At 40.8% G+C, this 12472-nt stretch overlaps 1 protein-coding gene across 3 annotated transcripts in view; it reads left to right on the forward strand.

The window, feature by feature from the left end:
- Positions 1–8897, forward strand: part of FOCAD (focadhesin) — a 113940-nt gene extending 105043 nt beyond the window's left edge. For all 3 annotated transcript variants that reach the window (XM_086479093.1, XM_086479095.1, XM_086479094.1), the window contains 7 exons: positions 782–1042; positions 1689–1778; positions 2924–3101; positions 4449–4546; positions 5400–5651; positions 6815–6890; positions 8398–8897. In XM_086479093.1, coding sequence (XP_086335219.1) covers positions 782–1042; positions 1689–1778; positions 2924–3101; positions 4449–4546; positions 5400–5651; positions 6815–6890; positions 8398–8471 — 1029 coding nt within the window. In that variant the 3' untranslated portion in view covers positions 8472–8897. The remainder of the gene's footprint in view (positions 1–781; positions 1043–1688; positions 1779–2923; positions 3102–4448; positions 4547–5399; positions 5652–6814; positions 6891–8397) is intronic.
- The last annotated feature ends 3575 nt before the right edge of the window (positions 8898–12472 follow it).

The following is a 12472-nucleotide window of genomic DNA, read 5'->3' on the forward strand; positions in this document are numbered from 1 at the left end:
GAGGGCTAGTAAGATGATGAGGGGGCTGGAGCATCTATCATATGAAGAAAGGCTGAGACACCTGGGGCTCTTTAGCCTGGAGAAGAGAAGACTTGAGAGGGGACCTTATCAACACATGTAAATATCTAAAGGGCAGATGCCAAGAGGATGGAACCAGGCTCTTCTCAGTGGTGTCCAGCAACAGGACAAGGGGCGATGGGTACAAGCTGGAACACACGAATTTCTGCTTGAACATGAGGAGGAACTTCTTTACTCTGAGGGTGACAGAGCACTGGAACAGGCTGCCTAGGAAGGCTGTCGAGTCTCCTTCTCTGGAGATATTCAAAACCCACCTGGACACATTCCTGTGCGACCTGCTCCAGGCTGACCTGCTTTGGCGGGGGAGTTGGACTAGATGATCTCCAGAGGTCCCTTCCAACTCCTACCACTCTGTGATTCTGTGAAAGGCTATTCTGGGGTCTTGAAATTCAAGGCAAACTTAAGATCTGCTACATTGGTTTTACTTAGATTGCTTAAGACCTTTTTTACTCTCTTGTTTCATGCTATAGCTGTGATAACCTAGAGATGTAAGAAGGCATGGCATGTAGGGAGAAAAAGTATCAATCTTTTTAATTCAAGCAATTTGTCAGAAGAGGGAAGAAGAATTGAGAAGTATTTGTGACTTTGAGCACTTTTTAAGTAGCATTTGAGCCACTTTTGTGTGTTTTCATCCTTTATAATGATAGTTGAAGGTCAGTGAAGACCTAGAATCTAAAACTAAGCAAAGGTTTTTGCTTTTCAGATGAAAACCCGGAAATACCTTTTCCTGTCTTTGCCCTTGTGGATGAAACATGTTGCAGAAGACAAACTACAGTCTTTTACAGAAGTGTTTCTGATACAACAATTTGAAGTGAAGAACCGCACAAAAAACCCAGAAATTTGCCAGTTTGTTTTACGGGGGCTCCTGCAGGCAATGAAACTTGCAAACCCTGCCCAGTACTGCTGGAGCTTTCTGTGCTGGGCTGTGGAGAAAATATTCGAGCTTCTACCAAATGAGGTTCAGGTAAGTAGTAAGTATGGGGTGTATGAACATTGTAACTGGGTATTTTTACTGATGCTAAGTCCTATATTTTTGCATCGACCCATCAGATTTCAAACAAGAAGTAGATGTAAAATTTTTAGTAATAGCAGTTAGGATGCCTGCATAATTTCAATTTAAGTTGCTTTCCAATATTCTTTAGAATATGACTAAGTTGTGAAACCAATTTAATGTACCCTTTCCCCTCAAAAATGATTTGATAATGGAAAAATATAGCATTAGTACTGAAATAAATGTTACTGAAACAGAAGCAGAAAACCATCAGAAGTGTTTGTTTTTTCCTCGCAGAGGATTCAGCTTCTCATAGTGTTTTAAACTATCTAGCTACAGAAAATACCTCCAAGGAAGGGCCCTTTTCCATTAAAAATAAAACAAACTCTTTGAAAGTTTTCAGATACCATTATTCCTTAATAATTAGGAAGTCCCCAGCAAATACAGAGTTTCTAAAACAGAGTAAATAAAATGAGGCTAGAAACTAGATTATATATTCATCATGATGGTTAACAAAGTTCCTGGACTTCGCAATTTTAATGATGTGGACTCAGCAATTTTAATGATGAAGAGTCCTGGAAATACACATCTAAGCATCCATTTACTTTTCTGTTTCCAGAGAGGCGAACTGGAGATGTATATCGATGTAGCAAAATGTATCTCAGAAATGGCTGATCCAGAGATTGATCGCACTGTCCAGATCTCTAAGGTAATGATGTTTTACTCCTGGTCTTTTGTCACCAAATCATGTGAAACAAGCACACCTTACCATTTTTCTTGTCATCAGAGTGTTTTAGCTCGTTGGGAGCGTTAATTGTTTTGTCTGCCATGCAAGTAAGAGTGTTCCAACCCTAATTTGCAGGCAGCAGAGAGGAGCAAAACTGATAAGCGCCCATACCCAAAACTTTGTCAGGGCAGCTGAAATACTGGTCATTTCACCTGGGAGCTTTGAACTGGATAGTCTTAAGTAACTTGGTCAAGTTCAGGCAGCGCTTTATTAGCAGAACAGGAATGGTGTTAGATCTTCTGAATCCCAGACCAATGATGCAAACAGGAGACCATAGTCTTCTTTGGTTGACATAACCGTTTACTTGAAGTGGACTGTAAATGTGTCCCGGTGACTAGTTGTGCTTGAACTGGTGGATCCTTGCTTCTGTTAAAAATGATAAATAATTGGACTGAACAACCTTTCATTCTTGACTTGATGTGCTATATTTGCATTCATACTCAAGAGTGTTTCCTGGTGGACAAGATGGCTAAGGATGACAATGGAATAGAAAAGCTTTCAGCTTCTAGCTCACCAGTGGAATCAGTTAGCCATGGAATTCTTTACAGCTGAAATGCTAAGGAAATTACCTGTGTGGAAGGACTTAATGGTTTCAGATCAGGTTGTTACAAACAAACATCCATGACATAAACCCACGTTATTCTGTTTTCTGGCAGATTCACTAGGGAATCAAGCATTTAAATAGGTTAGGGAAGCTGAACTGTCATTTCCTTGTATCTTTGAGTTCTTATTTCCACACTGGAAAATGCCATTTAAGAAAACCTTTTTTGACACTGTAGAGAATCTTTCTTGCAAGAAGAGTTGAGTCTTCAGAATTCTCAAGCTGGCTCATTTCAATTTAAAGGGGAATGCAAATTTAAAGAAGTATGAAAATAGTCAAACTGGACTACTTAGAAGTGTGTAAAATTAAAGTAATATGTACTGGTTTATAATTTCTCTTGAAGAAAAATGAGCCCGCTAGATAATCAAAGATTTCTTCCCTTGTTTTATAAAGTGGAATGCAGCATCTGCTGTTCCCACAAGGAAGGTATGTTTTAATTTGACATGTTTTTTAATTGCATTTGCAGAACAATATAGAGAAGGCCACACTCATGAAAGTGTATTTAATTTCACAAGGCAGACTGCCTCTGATGAACTTGAGTGCCGTGATTGATGCTGTGGCAGAATATCACCAGAAAGAAAATATTTCATGGATACTCTTGAATAGTTTCTATCATGCTCGTATTGTGAGCCATGAAAACACAGGTAAGGTCAGGCTTAAAGAAGAATCAACAACAAAATCAACAGATATCAATGGACCTACACTGATTCTTTTAAAATAATTTTAAGATGGTTTAACCCAAGTGTTTCCAAATTTCTCCATATTAGAAACAAATATGTCCATTATTACTCAATCTTCAGATTTTTTCTGCTCTTCAAATACTTGTGTCAAACATTGCTTTTATATTTTTCTCCAATTCTTTATGTTTCTGTGGATCAGCTACAAGTCATTTCTCTCAGCGAGGTGGTTTGCAGACCAGAGTTTTGACTAGATCCGTGTCTCCTAGTCTTCTTAGGCTTTCAATGTTAAGGTAATGTTAGAAATGTACATGGCACATCAGAGACCAGTAGTAGTGCAACTCCAGATCTAATATCTGACTTACCAGTGTGTGACACAGTAGGTGGGGGTGTGTTCCCGTGAGACTGGTTGAACCAAGGAGATAGCTTGCTTTTCCAAATTCCTTGCACTGAGTTAACACTGGAAATGAATTGCCCTTCTGCCTTTTCATAAGCATACCAGATGGTTATCAGGTGGGTTAATGAGTTGGGCTGGCTCAGCTAAGGGTCTGATAAAGTGCTGGAGCTGATGCAAGAGAAGTAGCAGAATCACACAGGAAGATAAAAGAGGGAGAAACAAGCACAGAGGGAGCCAAGAATGAGGTCTCCTCATTTTCATGGCAAAAGGATCTTTGGCTGCCTGTATTCACAGAACAACTTCAAGGCATTGTATTGCTAGATGCCGTAGCTGCCAGCTGTGGTTGAAGAACGTCAAGCAGTAGTGAGTTTTGAATGAGTAAAGCGAGTCTCCTTTGGGTAAAAGAGGAGGAGGCAACATGAAAGAGGGCACATGTAAAGAGTACAAATGATAGTGTTTGAAGTGACATGGTCTTGAAGGTGAAGATGGTGGTTAGTTTGTAGAAGGTAGAATGGATTTTGGACAGCAGAATCTGGATCCATGAGATATGTTCCATCCTTGATTTGAGGGCTGATTTTATTTGCATGCCTTGACTGTATTTTGCTGATCCTCTCTGCACCGTAGGAGGATTTACGTAGCACTCCCCACGTTCCTGGCCAAGGTACAGTGACATCAGTACGAGACTTAGGTGAAGTACTGCAACCAAGACTTCAGGGATTCTGATGCAGTCGCATACGTTTAAGTGCCCATATGCCTTCTCTCAGTGGCAACCATGAATCAAATGCAATAGTGGTATTGGTGATCATTGTTCTCGCACAGTCAGTGCTTTGTTGCAATATTCATTCCCTATGCTTGCTTTTTAATGAAAAATGATGCATTCTAGTGTTTTATTTGAGTCAGCGTTCTTTTTCTTCTAGGAGTGCTGAATAGAATGGCCTGGCTGCTAGACCTGATGGGCTACATCAGAGATGTAGCATGCAAGTCAACACCCTTACAAAATGTCGATCTTAAAGAGGTAGGTGCTGTGAAAATAATTTTCAGCTTTCAGGAAAAAAAGGAGGTTTTTGTGTGTTTCACATTCTTCCTCAGCAATAAGTATTATTCCCCATGCTTTTATGTTTTATGTCACCGTACCTCCACAGAGAAATGCTTCTTAATTTTTGTGAATGTATATGTATTTAAAACTCTTACTTTAAAGTAGCAATGGGATTTAAATTATAGAAGCTAAAGGCAACTAAGGAAAAGATTTGCTTCAACTGTATTTAGAACAATTAAAGGAAAATTTTGAATTCAGCAGTAGAACTGTCTAAGCAGGTCAAAACTGCGCAGCTGCTGTTTCTAAGAGGGTTTAAACAGTTTTAGGGAACTAATATTGTTCATTGTAACATCTGTTCAGCCGTTCAAGTCTTCTGGTTGAGGACATAAAATAAGCTGCTGCTTAGATCAGAAAGGCATTCATTACACTGATGCAATATTTCCCAGCCATTTGTAGCACCACAAGGGTGACCATCTCTAATTTTCCTCAACAGTCAGCTTGCTATAAAGAAGTTACTGCTCCATTTTAAATGAAAAGTAGGTCACCCTTAATCTAAAGGATGATTTTAGAAGAGTGGTTTAGCTTTTCTTTCTGTAGACATTTTGGTTTGATTTGGAGTTTAGAAAAAGGCTTGTGTTGCTTCAAAGCATAAGAGAATATTAAGAACTTTTTAGTTCTTACATTTTGAATGTTAGCTGAATTTTCAGATGATTGTTTTGAAGAGCAAGACACCAGTTTTCGTTTGGGATGGGGTTTTTTAGTTGTGGGGTTTTTTTTTTCCCTTCTGTATTATTCATTTAATAAAGTGCATTTTTGCCTTTTTCCTGTTTAGTGCATAGATTTCCTCCTGTGGCTGTTTGCAGCTTCCGTGGTGGCCTGGGCTGACCATGGTGCACCATTACTGCTTGGCCTCAGTGCTGACTGGTCACTGTGGAAGCACCAAATGACATTACCGGAATTATCTGAGGATCACATTGGCAAGCACCCCACTGACAAGCTTGCTGTGCAAGAGACTCTCACTCTCCTTCCAAGCAGCATTTCCCTTTTGTTGGCTAAAGAACCTTGGAAAGAACAAACACAGAAGGTAAAATTGCATGTAGTGGTAAGCATTTTCCAAGAATCGGGAAGCACCCCATTTTTAGTAGGCTGCTCGAGTCTTAGGTGGAGCAGTTATTTCCTCCGTATCTATTTCACCTGTCTTATGATCTGGTTTTTCTTTATTTGTAGTCAGATTTGACTTGTCTCAAACGGTTGAATGTAGTTTCTCAAGTAAAATGTAAGAGTTGCAAAGAACAAAAAACACTTTAGTGCTGGGAGTCAAACTCTTAAGAGCGTACAGCTGGGAGAGGAGAGTTGGCAGCTGTGGGTAGCAGGTCAGTCTTTTAAACACTGAAAGACAGATCCTCTGCAGGTAGACATCACCACAGTGGCAATTTAGGGCAATCAAAGATCTTCTGTGCAGTTTGTAGTGTGTGTCATTTATTTTCAAGTATAAGTTGAAAGTAAGTGTGGAAAATTATGTCTAATTTGGCAAGCCTACTGTAGATTGCTTGTGATTGAGATACATGAAAATATTGCTACGAACCTATACATTAATAGTTAGCCATTTTGTGCAAACCAGAATCCATTAAGGACTGGCTGCTGTACACTCCTGTACTCAGAGTTACTACTGAAGTCAGAATTCAGAATGTGGGAGGAAAGCAGGACTGGGCTGTTAATATATGCAAGTGCCTAATTAGAATTTGAGTCTGTGCTCTGAAAATCATCCTGATAAGTTTGAAATACAACATTGTCCTCCAGGCACCCTGCGCTGCCAGAAAAACAATTAAAAATGAGAGAGGTCAAAATAGGGACAAAGGCAGTAAGAGTTCTGAAGGATCTGCAGTAAAACATTTGAACAAGAGACTGATAAGAAAGGATCCTATTAATAGGTTAAAGGCATGAACAGACAAGACAGAGGTAAACTATTTTCTGTGTCTCTTTCTTCGTTATAAAGAATTATTGCTGAAGTAATAAGAAGGAACAAAGGGCGTTTCAGAGCCAGCTGTGGGAGAAATTGCACTGACAGTGAGATGTACTCTAGGGCATTTGGATAGTTTGAACAGAAGCTTGATTGGCCACTGCCTCTGGTTAGATAACTATGAGTTTAGCAGCAGTCAGATGTTGCCTATCAAACTGAAAAGAATTTGTGGTGTTTGATACTGAGGCTCTTTTAATTCAGATTTTACTTTATTTTTCAAACTTTAGTTTATTGACTGGCTGATCAGTATGATGGAAACTTCTAAGGAAGCATTATCAAAATCTTCCATGGACCTGCTGAAAGGTAGGATATTTTTAATTGTGTCCTTATTTTTCCGTAACTGTCAGTACAGATCAAATCCAGTTGTTTAAAAGGAGTGAGATGAATCTGTATTATTAGCCCATGTAGGAGAGCTACATTTTGTCAAGGAAACTTTCACAGGTAAGTTAACATTCCTGTCTGTGATGCCTTCTTATATTGCTGTCTTATCTAGTGACTCTTATGACGTACCACTGAAGATCCAAAGGATCTAAAGGTGCACCTGGTCCTATAAGCGTATTTCAGTGATAGATATCTTAATTGTTTTTGGAGGTACCCTTAAAAATAAAATGCAACGTGCTATTTGGAAACCATCCAGTACTAGAATAGATATCACAAAACTATCCGGGTGCAGCTGAAGACTGAACTGTGGGGAAGGGATAGGAGACAGGCAATGGCAGCATTGTAGAGTGATCTGACAAGAAAGGACAGAGGAACGAGGGTTGGTGAAAAGATGTATGAAAAGAAAGTTGGGAAGTACACGATATTTTGAATTACAGTAATGGCCTGTGGCCCTAGCATGCACCCCATTCCTCATCTAGAGATGTAGGATTGTGAATACAATCTCTGCAAGTCATTTTAAGGGGACACCAAAAATACTCTCAAGTGAGGTGAGTGTGCTTGAGCTTCTTTCCATTAATACAAGGCACCTTCTTTGAATCACCTGATTTGTTTGACCTAAACATGGCTTCTTGATACCTGATTATAAGTTCTTCGTGTTACTAGGATAATTAGCCTTGTTTTGAGGGTCTACAATCTTTAGTTACTCTCTGATGTATTTCAGAATTCCCCTGTTATGTCTGCTAATCTCCCCCAGAAACAATGCAAAGGGTTGTTGGAGAATCTCCTCTGTACATCAAAGGATTCTGATATACACAGTATATTCTCAGTATGCCCTGAATGAGATAAGTCATTGTTTTGCTTGAGCTTTCAATTGCTTTTTGCTTTCAAGTACTAGAACATGAAACTCCTTTCTGGATGACTTGAATGTGACTGTTTTGGTACTGGATTTTGCCTAAATGCATGATCCTTTCAAATTGAATTGAGGAATCAGTGAATTGCATTTCCAATCAGTGATTGCAGACAGGACTTGAGACTTTGTTCTTTGTGCTTCTGTCCTTCCCAGTGCCTTCTGTCTCCCCTCTTGCATCATTGAATTTGAACTTTCTGCAGTGTTGGTTGATCTATGTGTCATTTCAAAGTGGTGGTCTAATTAGCAGATGATGCGATATGATTTCAGTAGGAGACATGCCATAAAGCAGATGAAAAGCCTAGTACAACATCACATTTCAAAGGGGTGTAGAGACTAGTGTATCTTGTGAACAGCGGAACTAGCATCAGAAACTGTCAGGCTAGGAAGTGAAGTTGTCATGAAAAGAGTCAGTAAGAGGAGAATCGAATCTATACCTGTGTTAGTAAAATAACTAGGGAGAATCACATCCTTTCCAGTCTGGACTGTGCAAATTAATGTAATTTATCCTTGTTTTCACAGTTACACTTCTGGCCTTGAGATCTGTTACACAGTTCAAGAAGAAAGCAGTGTGGACTAAAGCTTATGGGTGGTAGCTGCATGCCATATCTTATCCAATGAAGAAAACTGTTCTTACTGGAAAGCATAATATTACTACTCTGGCATCAAGAAGACCAATTGCAAAGAGTTTTCTATCAGATGGTTTTGGATTTTTTTTTTTTTATGCTTTTACCTCCTCCCAAAGACTCATGAGATGAAGAACAGTATTTTGTTTTTCACTGATGGGGTGGTGTTCTTTTACAAGCTACCTAGCATGTTTTGAGCTATGCTGAATCTCAATTAGAAATACACATTCAGTTGTTTCAATTGAGTTGTTTCAGTGACTCCTGGGAGCCTCGAAAGCTGGAGTGGTGGCATATTCCTTTAAATCGTGGAAGCTTTGTAGGAATGGGTGGCGGAAAAAACTTGTAAAATTTGTTTGGATGTAGCCTATTTACTAAAGTATGTTTGGGTGTAACGGACTTCCTAATGAGCATTCTTTTTTAACTGATAACCCTTTTTTAGTAATAACACGATGCTCTTGCACAGTAGTGACCACACATTGAAGGTATATAATATGAGCAGGGTTTCTGAAAGGGTGGAGGCAATTTTGCAACGGCTTTATCAAGATCATTAAAGTAAGTCAATGATCCTAATGGCTGCTATATCCCCAGCTCCAGGACGGCTGCAGTTTTCTTTCCACTTACAACTGTTCTTGTCTCCTTTACCCTCCTTGGCACATAAGGAGAGTTTTTCCTCTTCCTCTAGGCAAAAGGGACAATACAGCAACTCTTTCCCACCTTTGATATCTTAAATAGATTAGCCTCTGCCATTTTACTTATTTAATACTCTTCTCTTTCTGAAGGAATAGTGAACTGTTCCACTTTGCAGTCTTGCTAAGATAGACCTTAAAAGGAGTTTTGTATGTAGTAATCCTCCTCACTGGAGTAGACAAAAATTAAATTCGTACAATTGCTTGGGCACTGGTCCCTAATGACTTCCAAAGCAGGACTAGTGAGAGCATTGTTGATTTTGGCCAGCTTGCATGAAATGTTATCACCCTACATCTAGAAGCCGCACCCCTTTGCAGGAATTCTCTTAATATCAGGACTGATAACATTTTCTCTGCAGGAGAAGTTCTCCTCTGACTTCTTTATGGGCATTTCTCACCTAACAAGGTTACTGTGGGGTGGCAGTGAGCTTCCCGCAGCAATTAGGCTTTTCTTCAGTGATTAGGTGTGTGGAGGATGTCACAGGTTGGGGCTGGTCTGGCCACTAACTAGGGGCCGAAGCTCTCCATTAACCCCTCTCCTCTCCCAGAAGGGGAAGAGAGCCGGAACAAGGGAGAGAGACTTATGGGTTTTCAAAAAGAAAACTAAAACAGCTTTAATGAAACAATAGCAATAAAAGAAAAGATAATAATAAAAATAAGAAAATCATATACATATGGCTTGTATCAAAGAGGGCTTGACCGTTGTGATCCCTCAGCTTTATACAGAGTGTATATGGGATGGAATACTTAGCTGGTCAGGTTGGGGTCACCTGTCCTGTCTGCTCCCCCCTGCCGATGCAACCTTTTTACTTCATTACGGCCCATTTTACTTCTGGCACCTCGACATGGGGCACGAGATTTAGCAGTGACCTTGGCTGCTGTAGGAGTGAGCATAGGCAAGAGCCTTTCTACACACCACTCCTTGATAGTAACTACAACCACCAAGCGCTGTCACTACTGGAGGCAGACACTGTCTGGAAAAACACACTGTTGATTTCAGGAAGTGCAGTTACTTAGACTTAGCTGCAAAGTAAAATCACTCAACAGATTAGTTCTGTTTTAGCTCAAACCAGGACAAAGATTAATACAGTACTCATTTGTATTTCCAAAATAGTGTCTAATAATGGTAGTTTCCTGCTCTGTATGCAGCTGTATACTGAGAAGACAATCTGAAGGTGAATGTACAGAAGGACTCATTGAAAACAGTTGCCACTGAGTCAGAATCTCAGTGCACAACTTTTCCAGTGGTGTGCATTTCTAAGTAACCTCTAACAAAGCCAAATATGTCACATTTTAATGGTGCCATCTCTAGTGTGCTGTTTCAAACTAAGTTAACAGCTTTACTCATCTGAGTTTGCATGTGTATTAGCATTTTAATTCAGATTAAAAGTTTGCCTTTTTTAAAAGGGAATCACTGTGTAATCCCCACATGCTGTGTTATAGTTTGCATAGTGGAACAGTATATAAACATCTGAATTAAATTATACTGATACATAGTAGAAGAGATAAGGCAAGGGATGGCATGGCACCACCTGAGGGTGGCAATGTTAACACAGCTCCAGGGAGCAATGAGGGTTTTAGGAGCATGTCTGAAATGCTTGTACACCAGCACAGACCGTGTGAGAAGCAAACAGGATGAACTGGAAGCATTGGTCAGTTCCCAGAGCTATGATGTCATTGGTATTAGTGAGACGTGGTGGAGTGAGTCCCATGCCTGGAGTGCTGGGATGCAGGGCTACAGGCTGTTCAGGAGAGATAAGTACGGCAGGCGAGGTGGAGGGGTTGCAGAAGACCAGCTTGGCTGAACAGGAACTCCTTGTGGAGCTCAAGAGGAAGAAGAACTTGTACGATATCTGGAAGCAAGGTCAGAGCTGTGGTTCTCATGTGTAGGGGGAAAACACAAAAGGCCAACGTTGAGTTAGAGTTGAACCAGTGTTGGGCCAGATAACAAAAAAATCTTCTTTGAGTATGTTAATAGCTAGAGAAAGTCTAAGGAAAATATTAGACCAATAGCTGATAAAGAAAAGGCAGAAGGATTTAATGCTTTACTTTTTTTTGCCTCAGTTCATTAATGATACCGATAGACCTTGGGCTCTGAGTTGGAGGAAGTGTAGGAGCACTGACTTTGCACTTGTGAACGCTAAAATTGTAAGTGACTGGTTGTATTAGTTGAATCTTTAGAAGTCACAGGGGCCCGATGGGATTCATCCTGGAGTACTGAAGGAGCTAGCGGATGTTATGACAGGACCCCTCTCGATCGTCTGTCAAAGGTCTTGGGAGTTTAGGGGGGTCCCCGCTGACTGGAAGCTGGCCAGCATTAGTCTAGTTTAACAGAAGGGCATGAGGGAAGACCCAGGGAAGTACAGACATGTTAGTCTAACCTTAGTACCTGGCAAAATCATGGAGAAGATTATACTGGGTGCTACTGAAAGGCGTTTGAAGGACAGTACACTCATCAGGCACAGTCAGCGTGGGTTCACGAAGGGGAAATCCTCTATAACTAATCTAATATTCGACGCTGGTGCGGCCTCACCTCGAGTACTGCGTGCAGTGCTGGGGCGCCCAGTTGAAGAAGGACGGGAAGGTCCTTGAATGTGTCCGGAGGAGGCCACAAAGCTGGTGGTAGGGCTGGAAGGCTTGTCTTGTGAGGAGCAGCTGAGGACTCTGGGCTTGTCTAGTTTGGAGAAGAGGGAGGCTGAGGGGTAACTGCATTGCTCTCTACAGCTTCCTGAGGGGAAGTGGAGAGGGAGCTCTTCTCCCTGGGATGCAGTGACAGGACGCATGGGAGAGGCTCAAAGCTGGCTCAGGGAAGGTGCAAACTTGACACTAAGAAACATTTCTTTGAAGGTGGTCACACCCTGGAACAGACTTCCTAGAGAGGTGGTCGATGCCCCATGCCTGTCAGTGTTTAAGTGGCATTTGGACAGTGCCCTTAATAATACACTTGAACTTGGTCAGTGTGGAGTGGTCAGGCAGCTGGACAAGAGGATTGTTGTAGGTCCATTCCAACTGGAACTATTCTGTTCTAAATACTCCACTGTGCTCTACCAACTCTCTGTTCAGCCCACAGGACTAAACTAGAACTGGTTTGAAGTAAAACCTTCTGAAAGGGAAGTAAGTTGGCTGTTGGGTCCTCATTGTGAATCCTTTCACTCTATAGTTCCATTCTTATTTGGCTGCTGTACCTGCAAGTATACACATAGTCTGTGATGGAGGGACAATTCCTATTGTGTGCTAGTGCTGGAGAAATTAATACGGTTTTTGTTTCTAGGTGATCTCTTTCAA

The sequence above is a fragment of the Leptosomus discolor genome, chromosome Z (assembly GCF_034619465.1).
Source record: "Leptosomus discolor isolate bLepDis1 chromosome Z, bLepDis1.hap2, whole genome shotgun sequence".
In the NCBI taxonomy this organism is placed as follows: Eukaryota; Metazoa; Chordata; class Aves; order Leptosomiformes; family Leptosomidae; genus Leptosomus; species Leptosomus discolor.